The sequence below is a fragment of the Heptranchias perlo genome, chromosome 5 (assembly GCF_035084215.1).
Source record: "Heptranchias perlo isolate sHepPer1 chromosome 5, sHepPer1.hap1, whole genome shotgun sequence".
In the NCBI taxonomy this organism is placed as follows: domain Eukaryota; kingdom Metazoa; phylum Chordata; class Chondrichthyes; order Hexanchiformes; family Hexanchidae; genus Heptranchias; species Heptranchias perlo.
In genome coordinates, this window is record NC_090329.1 from 21,505,449 (window position 1) to 21,518,994 (window position 13,546).

The window sequence follows — 13,546 nt, forward strand, 5'->3', positions numbered from 1 at the left end:
TTGTCACTACCTCCATTCCCAGTATGCCAACTGGATCACCTGCTGTTACCAGGTCAAGATGAGAGTTACCAACCCTAATGTCTTTCCGATGAAAGGTTAAACCAAGGCTCCGTCTGCCCTCTCAGGTGGATGTAAAAGATCCCACGTTCACTATTTTGAAGAAGAGCAGGGGAGACCTCCCTATTGTCCTGGCCAATATTTATCTCTCAACCAATGTCACTAAAAAACAGATTATCTGGTCATTTCTGTTCATGGGACCTTGCTGTGCACAAATTGGCTGTCACGTTTCCTACATTACAAAAGTGATTACACTTCAAAAGTACTTCACTGGCTGTAAAGCATTTTGGGAAATCCTGAGGTGGTGAAATGCACGATATAAAGGCAAGTTAGTCCCTCCCTTCATTCCTTCTGGCTGATTCACAGATTAAAGCATCAGCCCTACATTCGGTGGACCCAACAGCTTCCCCCACCTCCACCCTTCCCGCTTTGGGCAAAGCATGTAGTGACCAGCAGGGGGAGACAGCTACCACCTTAATTATTATAGGGAAGTCTCAATGATTTTGAACTGACCAATGTTGAAGTCACAAAAAAACACATTTCCTATGATTCTATGCTTCTATATAATGCCATAATCTTGGGAGCAAGCCTATGGCTCAGTGGTAGCATTCTCACCTCCTGAGTCAGAAGGTGATGGGTTCAAGTCCCTCTTCAGACAGCCCTGGTGAATGGAGACTAGATGATTGTCCAACACCTTTAACTCAGACTCATCTTTTTATCCATTTTCAATGTAACCCGAATTAGGTTCTGGTCACGGTTCCCTATGTGCCACCTTACCTTCAGTCTTTTGGATGAGACATCAAACCGAGGCCCCGTCTGCCCGCTCAGGTGGGTGTAAAAGATCCCACAGCAGTATTTTGAAGAGCAGGGGGAGTTCTCCCCGGTGTCCTGGGCCAATATTTATCCCTCAACCAACATCACTAAAAACAGATTATATGGTGATTACCTCATTGGTGTTTGTGGGACCTTGCTGTGCGCAAATTGGCTGCCGAGTTTCCTACATTACAACAGTGACGACAATTCAAAAAGAGTACTTCATTAGCTATAAAGTGTTTTGGGATGTCCTGAGGTCATGAAAGGTGCTATAAAAATGCAAGTTCTCTCTCACAAAAAAGGGAGCCCTTTGAATACAGTTACTCCAAGGTTAACAGGATGACCCTCAAAAACTGTCAGGGCATTTTTTGGCTTATCAGGTATTCAAACATAAGCAAGAGGTTTTGTTTTCATGGACAGCAGATTAATTAATAATTAACTGACCAGGAAAAAAAAACATTTTATAAGAGATGTACCTGGATTAGTCAAATCAAAGCACAATATTTCAGAAAAGGTAAGTGAATCTCTAAGCTCAAAACTAATCTGAGTCCAGAGATACAGTTCTCCTGAAGTCAGGCGGTGGTTCTGTTGTAAGCAGAGACCCTCTAACTTTTAGTTGGACACATTGATTTTATTAAGTAAGCCATTTTTTTTGGCTGGTTGCTTTTAATCAGTGAGGGGAGATGTGGACTTATCCACCCTCTTGTGGATGGGGCTAATCGGCACACTGGTCAAACTTGACTGCTACAAGTTCCAAACTATCCAGCATAATAGGAGTGAGTCTTTGGCTCAGTGGTAGCATTCACACCTCTTAATCAGAAGGTGCAAGGTTCAAACCCTCGCTCCAGACAGTCCTGGAGACTAGAGCTCCAGACAGTCCCGGAGAGTGGAGACCAGAGCTCCAGACAGTCCTGGAGAGTGGAGACCGGAGCTCCAGACAGTCCCAGCAAGTGGAGACCAGAGCTCCAGACAGTCCTGGAGAGTGGAGACCAGAGCTCCAGACAGTCCCAGCAAGTGGAGACCAGAGCTGCAGACAGTCCTGGAGACTGGAGTTCTAGACAGTCCTGGTAAGTGGAGACTGGAGCTCCAGACAGTCCCACCGGGTGGAGACCGGAGCTCCAGACAGTCCCGCCGGGTGGAGACCGGAGTTCCAGACAGTCCTGGTGAGTAGAGACCAGAGTTCCAGACAGTCCTGCCGGGTGGAGACCAGAGTTCCCGACAAGTGGAGACCAGAGCTCCTGCTCCGAATTCTGGGTCGCCGCCCAGCGGGATACTTGAGTCCAGTGGGTGTGGGTGGCCCCTCCCCCTCATTGTATGGGTTGTGGGAGCCCATAAAACCCTCCCGCCATAGAGGACTAACCCCGCCTATCGGCTGGTGGAAAGATGGTTATGGCCATGGAAGGAGTGTTCACGTTGCGGCCTGTCAGACTGTCTGTGAATCCTTCCACTACATCAAACTATTCTCCAAGGGGAGAGTATGAAAACAATGACATTCTATGTGAAAAGGATACTAAACCCCAGCCCATCCTCTGTGAGCTCCCAAAGTTACTAGCAGCTGGAGGGGCAGCGGGGACATTGTGCTTTTCTCACTGACCTACATTGGCTCCCAGTCCGGCAACGCCTCGAATTTAAAATTCTCATCCTTGCCCTCATCCCTCCCTATCTCAGTAACCTCCTCCAGCCCTATAACCCTCTGAGATCTCTGTGCTCCTCCGGTTCTGGCCTCTTGCATATCCCCGATTTTCATCGCTCCACCATTGGCGGCCGTGCCTTCAGCTGCCTAGGCTCTAAGCTCTGGAATTCCCTCCCTAAACTTCTCCACCTCTCTACCTCTCTCTCCTGCTTTAAGACGCATCTCAAAACCTACCTCTTTGACCAAGCTTTTGGTCACCTGTCCTAATATCTCTTTATGTGGCTTGATGTCAAATTTTTGTTTGATAATCGCTCCTGTGAAGCGCCTTGGGACATTTTTACGACATTAAAGGGGCTGTATAAATGCAAGTGGTTGTTGTAAGGTGCGAGTTGTCTGTTAACTGATGGTTGTTCTCCATCTTTTGATTCCAGTTTTGGGTTGAGAAGAGGCTGAGCATGAAGTGGATCCTCTCCCTGTTCTGGATCGGGGCCCTCTTGGACTCAGGGGCAACCAACCGACCTTATGTTCACCCTTTCAAGTTGGTCACCTGCAACCAAACAGAGTCCCAGGAGATGGACCCAGAGGCTACCTTCCTGCCCAGGCTCATCGGGGTTGAGGGTCCGAGCCCAGTGAATGGGTCTAGTGGGAGGTGGCAGGGTGATGAGGAGGAGGAGGAGGAGGAGCGCGATCCCAGCCCCAGCGAGGTGCGCTTCGTATCCCATCTCCAGAGATCTCTGGCTGGCGGCTGGTTCCGCAACTGGAGCCCGTTGGAGGGTCCAGGGGTCTCTCTGCTCTGCCCCATGCACCTGCACGGAGACCTGGCCGCCCTGTCCCTGGGGGCCGGAGGCTCCACCGCCCACACCCTCCAAAATATCCTGGGCTTCGGGACCAAGGGGTGCCAACACGGCCGGCGCTCCCGGGACAGGCACTGGCACTTCGCGGTGCTCAACCGGAAGATCCTCACCCAGCAGGGCCGCTCCCTGTCCACCGGTGCCTGGCTGGTTTTCCAGAAGGGCCTGCGGCTCCAGCTAGCCTTCTCCCAGAAGCTCCAGCAGTTTCACCCCACGGTGCAGCTGAGAGCCGTCGACTTCAGTCAGCCCCACCTAGCGGAAGAATCAATCAACAGCCTCATCCGCAACGCAACCGCTGGCATGGTCGGGAACCTGGTGAGTGGCCTCGACCGCTCCACCACCCTGGTGTTCACCAGTTACATTCACTTCAAAGGTAAGAGCAAATCAGCGTCAACGAGAAGAAGCACAAAAAGTATCACATGTTACCACCACACACCAATCTATCGAGGGAAACCTGAGGAAGCATTGCTTCACTTCAGGCCTGGTTAGGTGGTTTGATTCAATCCTTGGCTGGTTTTGAGTTGTGTTGTGAGGTCCTCTTCTCTTTCTCTCTTAACGTCTAGCTGGAAAGTTACGATGAATTGTACAGTATTGGGGATCTATGATGAGATGTACAGTTTTGGGGACTTATGATGAGATGTATAATACTGGGATCTTTGAGGATGATGTACAGTATTGGGGATTGTTGATGAGATGTACAGTATTGGGGATCTCTGATGATGATTGTACAGTGTTGGGATCTATGATGATTGTACAGTATTGGGGATCTTTGATGAGATGTACAGTATTGGGGATTTATGATGAGATGTACAGTATTGGGATCTATGATGAAATGTACAATACTGGGGATTCTTGATGAGATGTACAGTATTGGGGATGTATGATGAGATGTACAATACTGGGGATCTATGATGATGTACAGTATTGGGGATTCTTGATGAGATTAACAGTATTGGGGATCTATGATGAGATGTACAATACTGGGGATCTATGATGATGTACAGTATTGGGGATTCTTGATGAGATGTACAGTATTGGGAATCTATGATGAAATGTACAATACTGGGGATTCTTGATGAGATGTACAGTATTGGGGATGTATGATGAGATGTACAATACTGGGGATCTATGATGATGTACAATATTGGGGATTCTTGATGAGATGAACAGTATTGGGGATCTATGATGAGATGTACAGTATTGGGGATCTATGACGAGATGTACAATATTGGGGATCTATGATGATTGTCCAATGATGGGATCTATGATGATGAGTGTTCAGTTTTGCGCTATATGATGAGATGTACAGTCTTGGGGATCCAAGATGAGATGTATAGGATTGGGATCTATAATGATGATTGTACAGTGTTAGGATCTATGATGATGATTGTACAGTATTGGGGATCTACGATGAGATGTACAGTATTGGGGATCTATGATGATGATTGTACAGTATTGGGATCTACGATGAGATGTACAGTATTGGGGATCTATAAAGAGATGTACAGTATTGGGGATCTATGATGATGATTGTACCGTACTGGGGATCGATGATGAGATGTACAATATTGGGAATCTATGATGAGATGTACAGTGTTGGGATCTATCATGATGATTGTACAGTATTGGGGATCTATGATGATGATTGTATTGAGAATCTATGATGTGATGTACAGTGTTGGGATCTATCATGATGATTGTACAGTATTGGGGATCTACAATGAGATGTACAGTATTGGGATCTACAATGAGATGTACAGTATTGGGGATCTATAATGATGATTGTACAGTGTTGGAGATCTATGACGAGATGTACAGTTTTGGGTATCTATGGTGATGATTATATAGTATTGGGGATTGATGATCAGATTTACAATATTGGGGATCTATGATGAGATTTACAAAATTGGGGAGCTATGATCAGATGTACATTATTGGGATCTATAATGAGATGTACAGTATTGGGGGTCTATGATGAGATGTACAGTATTGGGGATCAATGATGAGATTTACAGTATTGGGGATCGATGATGATTGTACCGTACTGGGGATCTATGATGAGATGTACAGTATTGGAGATCTATGATGAGATATACAGTATTGGGGATCCATGATGAGATGTACAGTATTGGGGATCGATGATGATTGTACCGTACTGGGGATCTATGATGAGATGTACAGTATTGGGATCCATGATGAGATGTACAGTATTATGGATCTATGATGATGATTGTATTGGGAATCTATGATGTGATGTACAGTGTTGGGATCTATATTGATTATTGTACAATATTGGGGATCTACAATGAGATGTACAGTATTGGGGATCTACAATGAGATGTACAGTATCGGGGATCTATAATGATGATTGTAAAGTGTTGGAGATCTATGATGAGATGTACAGTTTTGGGGATCTATGGTGATGAATATATAGTATTGGGGATTGATGATCAGATTTACAATATTGGGGATCTATGATGAGATTTACAAAATTGGGGATCTATGATCAGATGTACAGTATTGGGATCTATAATGAGATGTACAGTATTGGGAATCTATGATGAGATTTACAGTATTGGGGATCTCTGATGAGATGTACAGTACTGGGAATCTATGATGAGATGTACAGTATTGGGGATCTATGATGAGATGTACATTGTTGGGGATCTAAGGTGATGATTGTATTGGGAATCTATGATGTGATGTACAGTGTTAGGATCAATGATGATGATTGTACATTGTTGGGATGGATGATGATGATCGTACAGTATTGGGGATCCACAATGAGATGTACAATATTGGGGGTCTATGATGAGATGTACAGTATTGGGGATCTATGATAAGATGTACAGCATTGGGGATCTATAATGATGATTGTACAGTGTTGGAGATCTATGATGAGATGTACAGTTTTGGGGATCTATGGTGATGATTATATAGTATTGGAGATTGATTATGAGATTTACAATATTGGGGATCTATGATGAGATGTACTGTATTGGGGATCTATGATCAGATGTAGAGTATTGGGATCTATGATGAGATGTACAGTATTGGGGGTCTATGATGAGATGTACAGTATTGGGGATCTATCATGAGATGTACAGTATTGGGATCTATGATGAGATGTACAGTATTGGGGATCTATAATGAGATGTACAGTGTTGAGGATCTATGATGAGATGTACAGTATTGGGATCTATAATGATATGTACAGTTTTGAGGATCTATGGTGATGATTATATAGTATTGGGGATCTATGATGAGATGTATCATATTGGGGATCTATGATAAGCTGTACAGTATTAGGGATCCATGATAAGATGTACAGTATTGGGATCTATGATGAGATACACAGTATTGGGGGTCTATGATGAGATGTACAGTATTGAGGATCTATGATGAGATGTATAGTATTGGGGATCTATGATAAGCTGTACAGTATTAGGGATCCATGATAAGATGTACAGTATTCGGGATCTATATTGAGATGTACAGTTTTGGGGATCTATGATGAAGATTGTACAGTATTGGGGATTGATGATGAGATATACAATATTGGGGATCTTTGATAAGATATACAAAATTGGGGATCTGTGATGAGATGTACAGTATTGGGGATCTATGATGAGATGTACAGTATTGGGAATCTATGATGAGATGTCCAGTATATGGGATCTATGATGAGATGTACAATATTGGGCAGCTAATGTGATGATTGTATTGGGAATCTATGATGCGACGTAAAGTGTTAGGATCTATGGTGATGATTGTACAGTGTTGGGATCTATGATGATGATATTACAGTATTGGGGATCTATGATGAGATGTACTGTATTGGGGATCTACAATGAGATGTACAGTATTGGGGATCGACAAGGAGATATACAGTATTGGGGTCTATGATGATTGTACAGTATTGGGGATCTATGACAATGATTGTACCATATTGGGAATCTATGATGATCTCACAGTCTTGGGAATCTATGATGAGATGTACAGTATTGGGTATTTATGATGAGATGTACAGTATGGGGATCTATGATGAGATGTACAGTATGGGGATCTACAATGAGATGTACAGTATTGGAGATCTATAATGAGATATACAGTTTTGGGGATCTATGGTGATGACTATATAGTATTGGGGATTGATGATGAGATTTACAATATTGGGGATTGATGATGAGATTTACAATATTGGGGATCGATGATGAGATAGACAGTATTGGGAATCTATGATGAGATGAACAGTATTGGGGATCTATGATGAGATGTACAGTATTGGGAATCTACGATGATGATTGTATTGGGAATCTATGATGTGATGTACAGTGTTGGGATCTATGATGATGATTGTACGGTGTTGGGATCTATGATAATGATTGTACAGTATTGGGAATCTACGATGAGATGTACAGTATTGAGGATCTACGATGAGATGTACAGTATTGGGGTTCTATAATAATGATTGTACAGTGTTGGAGATCTATGATGAGATGTACAGTTTTGGGGATCTATGCTGATGATTATATAGTATTGGGGATTGATGATGAGATTTACAATATTAGGGATCTATGATGAGATTTACAAAATTGGGGATCTATGATGAGATGTACAGTATTGGGGATCGATGATGAGATGTACAGCATTGGGGGTCTATGATGAGATGTACAGTATTGGGGATCTATGATCAGATGTACAGTATTGGGATCTATGATGAGATGTACAGTATTGGGGGTCTCTGATGCGATGTACATTATTAGGATCTATAATGACATGTACAGTTTTGGGGATCTATGGTGATGATTATATAGTATTGGTGATTGATGATGTGATTTACAATATTGGGGAACTATGATGAGATTTACAAAATTGGGGATCTATGATGAGATGTACAGTATTGGGGATCTATGATGACATGTATAGTATTGGGGGATCTACGATGAGCTGTACAGTATTGGGGATCCATGATAAGATGTACAGTATTGGGGATATATATTGAGATGTACAGTTTTGGGGATCTATGATGATGATTGTACAGTATTGGGGATTGATGATGAGATTTACAAAATTGGGGATCTATGATGAGATGCCCAGTATTTGGGCTCTATGATGAGATGTACAATATTGGGCAGCTAAGGTGATGATTGTATTGGGAATCTATGATGTGATGTAAAGTGTTAGGATCTATGATGATGATTGTACAGTGTTGGGATCTATGATGATGATACTACAGTATTGGCGATCTATGATGAGATGTACAGTATTGGGGATCTACAATGAGATGTACAGTATTGGGGATCTACGATGAGATATACAGTATTGGCGATCTATGATGAGGTGTACAGTATGGGGATCTATGATGAGATGTACAGTATGGGGATCTACAATGAGATGTACAGGATTGGAGATCTATAATGAGATGTACAGTTTTGGGGATCTATGGTGATGATTATATAGTATTGGGGATTGATGATGAGATTTACAATATTGGGGATCTATGATGAGGTTTACAAAATTGGGGATCTATGATGAGATGAACAGTATTGGGGATCTATGATGAGATGTACAGTATGGGGATCTATGATGAGATGTACAGTATGGGGATCTATGACGATGATTGTACCACATTGGGGATCTATGATGATGATTGTACAGTATTGGGGGTCTATTTTTAATTTTTTTTTATTCGTTCACGGGATGTGGGCGTCGCTGGCAAGGCCGGCATTTATTGCCCATCCCTAATTGCCCTCGAGAAGGTGTTGGTGAGCCGCCTTCTTGAACCGCTGCAGTCCGTGTGGTGACGGTTCTCCCACAGTGCTGTTAGGAAGGGAGTTCCAGGATTTTGTCCCAGCGACAATGAAGGAACGGCGATATATTTCCAAGTCGGGATGGTGTGTGACTTGGAGGGGAACGCGTAGGTGGTGTTGTTCCCATGTGCCTGCTGCCCTTGTCCTTCTAGGTGGTAGAGGTCGCGGGTTTGGGAGGTGCTGTCGAAGAAGCCTTGGCGAGTTGCTGCAGTGCATCCTGTGGATGGTGCACACTGCAGCCACAGTGCGCCGGTGGTGAAGGGAGTGAATGGTTAGGGTGGTGAATGGGGTGCCAATCAAGCGGGCTGCTTTATCTTGGATGGTGTCGAGCTTCTTGAGTGTTGTTGGAGCTGCACTCATCCAGGCAAGTGGAGAGTATTCCATCACACTCCTGACTTGTGCCTTGTAGATGGTGGAAAGGCTTTGGGGAGTCAGGAGGTGAGTCACTCGCCGCAGAATACCCAGCCTCTGACCTGCTCTCGTAGCCACAGTATTTATATGGCTGGTCCAGTTAAGTTTCTGGTCAATGGTGACCCCCAGGATGTTGATGGTGGGGGATTCGGCGATGGTAATGCCGTTGAATGTCAAGGGGAGGTGGTTAGACTCTCTCTTGTTGGAGATGGTCATTGCCTGGCACTTATCTGGCGCGAATGTTACTTGCCACTTATCAGCCCAAGCCTGGATGTTGTCCAGGTCTTGCTGCATGCAGGCTCGGACTGCTTCATTATCTGAGGGGTTGCGAATGGAACTGAACACTGTGCAGTCATCAGTGAACATCCCCATTTCTGACCTTATGATGGAGGGAAGGTCATTGATGAAGCAGCTGAAGATGGTTGGGCCTAGGACACTGCCCTGAGGAACTCCTGCAGCAATGCCCTGGGGCTGAGATGATTGGCCTCCAACAACCACTACCATCTTCCTTTGTGCTAGGTATGACTCCAGCCACTGGAGAGTTTTCCCCCTGATTCCCATTGACTTCAATTTTACTAGGGCTCCTTGGTGCCACACTCGGTCAAATGCTGCCTTGAAGTCAAGGGCAGTCACTCTCACCTCACCTCTGGAATTCAGCTCTTTTGTCCATGTTTGGACCAAGGCTGTAATGAGGTCTGGAGCCGAGTGGTGCTGGCGGAACCCAAACTGAGCATCGGTGAGCAGGTTTGTCCAGTATTGGGAATCTATGATGCAATGTACAGTACTGGGAATCTATGATGAGATGTACAGTATTGGGGATCTATGATGAGATGTACAGTATTGGGGATCTATAATGATGATTGTATTGGGAATCTATGATGTGATGTTCAGTGTTGGGATCTATAATGATGATTGTACGGTGTTGGGATCTATGATGATGATTGTACAGTATTGGGGATCTACGATGAGATGTACAGTATTGGGGATCTTCAATGAGATGTACAGTATTGGGAACTATAATGATGAGTGTATAGTGTTGGAGATCTATGATGAGATGTACAGTTGTGGGAATCTATGCTGATGATTATATAGTATTGGGGATTGATGGTGAGATTTACAATATTGGGGATCTATGATGAGATGTACAGTATTGGGGATCTATGATGAGATGTACAGTATTGGGGATCTATGATGAGATGTACAGTATCGGGGATCCATGATAAGATGTATAGTATTGGGGATCTATAATGAGATGTACAGTTTTGGGGATCTATGGTGATGATTATATAGTATTGGGGAATGATGATGAGATTTACAATATTGGGGATCTATGATAAGATGTACAGTATTGGGATCTATGATGAGATGTACAGTATTGTGAGTCTATGATGAGATGTACAGTATTGGGAATCTACAATGAGCTGTACAGTATTGGGGGTCCATGATAAGATGTACAGGATTGAGGATCTATAATGAGATTTACAGTTTTGGGGATCGATGATGATTGTGCAATATTGGGGATCTATGATGAGATGTACAGTATTGGGAATCTATGATGAGATGTACAGCACTGGGAATCTTTGATGAGATGTACAGTATTGGGATCTATGATGATGATTGTACAATATAGGGGATCTATGATGATGATTGTACCATATTTGGGATCTATGATGAGATGTACAGGATTGCGAATCCATGATGAGATGCCCAGTACTGGGAATCTATGATGAGATGTACAGTATTGGGGATCTATGATGAGATGTGCAGTATTGGGGATCTCAGGTGATGATTGCATAGGGAATCTATGATGTGATGTACAGTTTTGGGGATCTATGATGATTGTACAGTATTGGGGATCTATGATGAGATGTACAGTATTGGGGATCAATGTTAAGATGTACAGTATTGGGGATCTATAATGAGATATACAGTTTTGGGGATCTATGCTGATGATTATACAGTATTGGGGATTGAAGATGAGATTTACAATATTGGAGATCGATGATGTGATTTACAAAATTGGGGATCTATGATGAGATGTACAGTATTGGGGATCTATGATGAGATGTACAGTATTGGGATCCATGATAAGATGTACAGTATTGGAGATCTATAACGAGATGTACAGTTTTGGGGATCTATGATGATTGTACAGTATTGGGATCTATGATGAGATGTACAGTATTGGGGATCCATGATAAAATGTACAGTATTGGAGATCTATAATTAGATGTACAGTTTTGGGGATCTATGGTGATGATTATATAGTATTGGGGATTGATGATGAGATTTACAATATTGGGGATCTATGATGAGATTTACAAAATTGGGGCTCTATGATAAGATGTACAGTATTGGGGATCTATGATGAGATGTACAGTATTGGGGATCGATGATGAGATGTACAGTATTGGGGATCTATGATGAGATGTACCGTATTGGGGATCGATGATGATTGTACCATACTGGGGATCTATGATGAGATGTACAGTATTGAGGATCTTTGATGAGAAGTACAGTATTGGGCATCAATGATGATTGTACAGTATTGGGGATCTATGATGAAATGTACAGTATTGGGATTGATGATGATTGTACAGTACTGGGGATCTATGATGAGATGTACAGTATTGTGGATCTATGATGAGATGTACAGTATTGGGGATCTATGATGAGATGTACAGTATTGGGGATCTATAATGATGATTGTATTGGGAATCTATGATGTGATGTTCAGTGTTGGGATCTATAATGATGATTGTACGGTGTTGGGATCTATGATGATGATTGTACAGTATTGGGGATCTATAAAGAGATGTACAGTATTGGGGATCTCTGATGATGATTGTACCGTACTGGGGATCGATGATGAGATGTACAATATTGGGAATCTATGATGAGATGTACAGTGTTGGGATCTATCATGATGATTGTACAGTATTGGGGATCTATGATGATGATTGTATTGAGAATCTATGATGTGATGTACAGTGTTGGGATCTATCATGATGATTGTACAGTATTGGGGATCTACAATGAGATGTACAGTATTGGGATCTACAATGAGATGTACAGTATTGGGGATCTATGATGATGATTGTACAGTGTGGAGATCTATGATGAGATGTACAGTATTGGGATCTATAATGAGATGTACAGTTTTGGGGATCTATGGTGATGATTATATAGTATTGGTGATTGATGATGAGATTTACAAAATTGGGGCTCTATGATGGACAGTATTGGGAATCTATGATGAGATGTATCGTATTGGGGATCTATGATGAGCTGTGCAGTATTGGGGATCCATGATAAGATATACAGTATTGGGAATATATATTGAGATGTACAGTTTTGGGGATCTATGATGATGATTGTACAATATTGGGGATCTCTGATGTGATGTACAGTATTGGGAATCTATGATGAGATGCCCAGTATTTGGGCTCTATGATGAGATGTACAATATTGGGCCGCTAATGTGATGATTGTATTGGGAATCTATGATGTGATGTAAAGTGTTAGGATCTATGATGATGATTTTACAGTGTTGGGATCTATGATGATGATATTAAAGTATTGGGGATCTATGATGAGATGTACAGTATTGGGGATCTATGATGAGATATACAGTATTGTGGATCTATGATGAGATGTACAGTTTTGGGGATTGATGATTGTACAGTACTGGGGATCTATGATGAGATGTACAGTATTGGGGATCTATGATGATGATTGTACAGTATTGGGGATCTATAATGAGATGTACAGTTTTGGGGATCTATGGTGATGATTATATAGTATTGGTGATTGATGATGAGATTTACAATATTGGGAATCTATGATGAGATGCCCAGTATTTGGGCTCTTTGATGAGATGTACAATATTGGACAGCTAAGGTGATGATTGTATTGGAAATCTATGATGTGATGTAAAGTGTTAGGATCTATGATGATGATTTTACAGT

General features: G+C 42.5%; 1 protein-coding gene across 4 annotated transcripts in view; it reads left to right on the plus strand.

The window, feature by feature from the left end:
- The first annotated feature begins 1,359 nt into the window (after nt 1-1,359).
- Nucleotides 1,360-13,546, plus strand: part of agt (angiotensinogen) — a 66,198-nt gene continuing 54,011 nt past the window's right edge. The window contains exons 1-2 of one of the 4 annotated variants that reach the window (XM_067984085.1): nt 1,360-1,384; nt 2,935-3,727. In XM_067984085.1, coding sequence (XP_067840186.1) covers nt 2,959-3,727 — 769 coding nt within the window. In that variant the 5' untranslated portion in view covers nt 1,360-1,384; nt 2,935-2,958. Of the gene's footprint in view, nt 1,385-1,558; nt 1,647-1,668; nt 1,938-1,961; nt 2,034-2,934; nt 3,728-13,546 lie in introns of those variants that run through there. The other 3 variants (XM_067984084.1, XM_067984083.1, XM_067984086.1) reach the window with 3 other exon arrangements.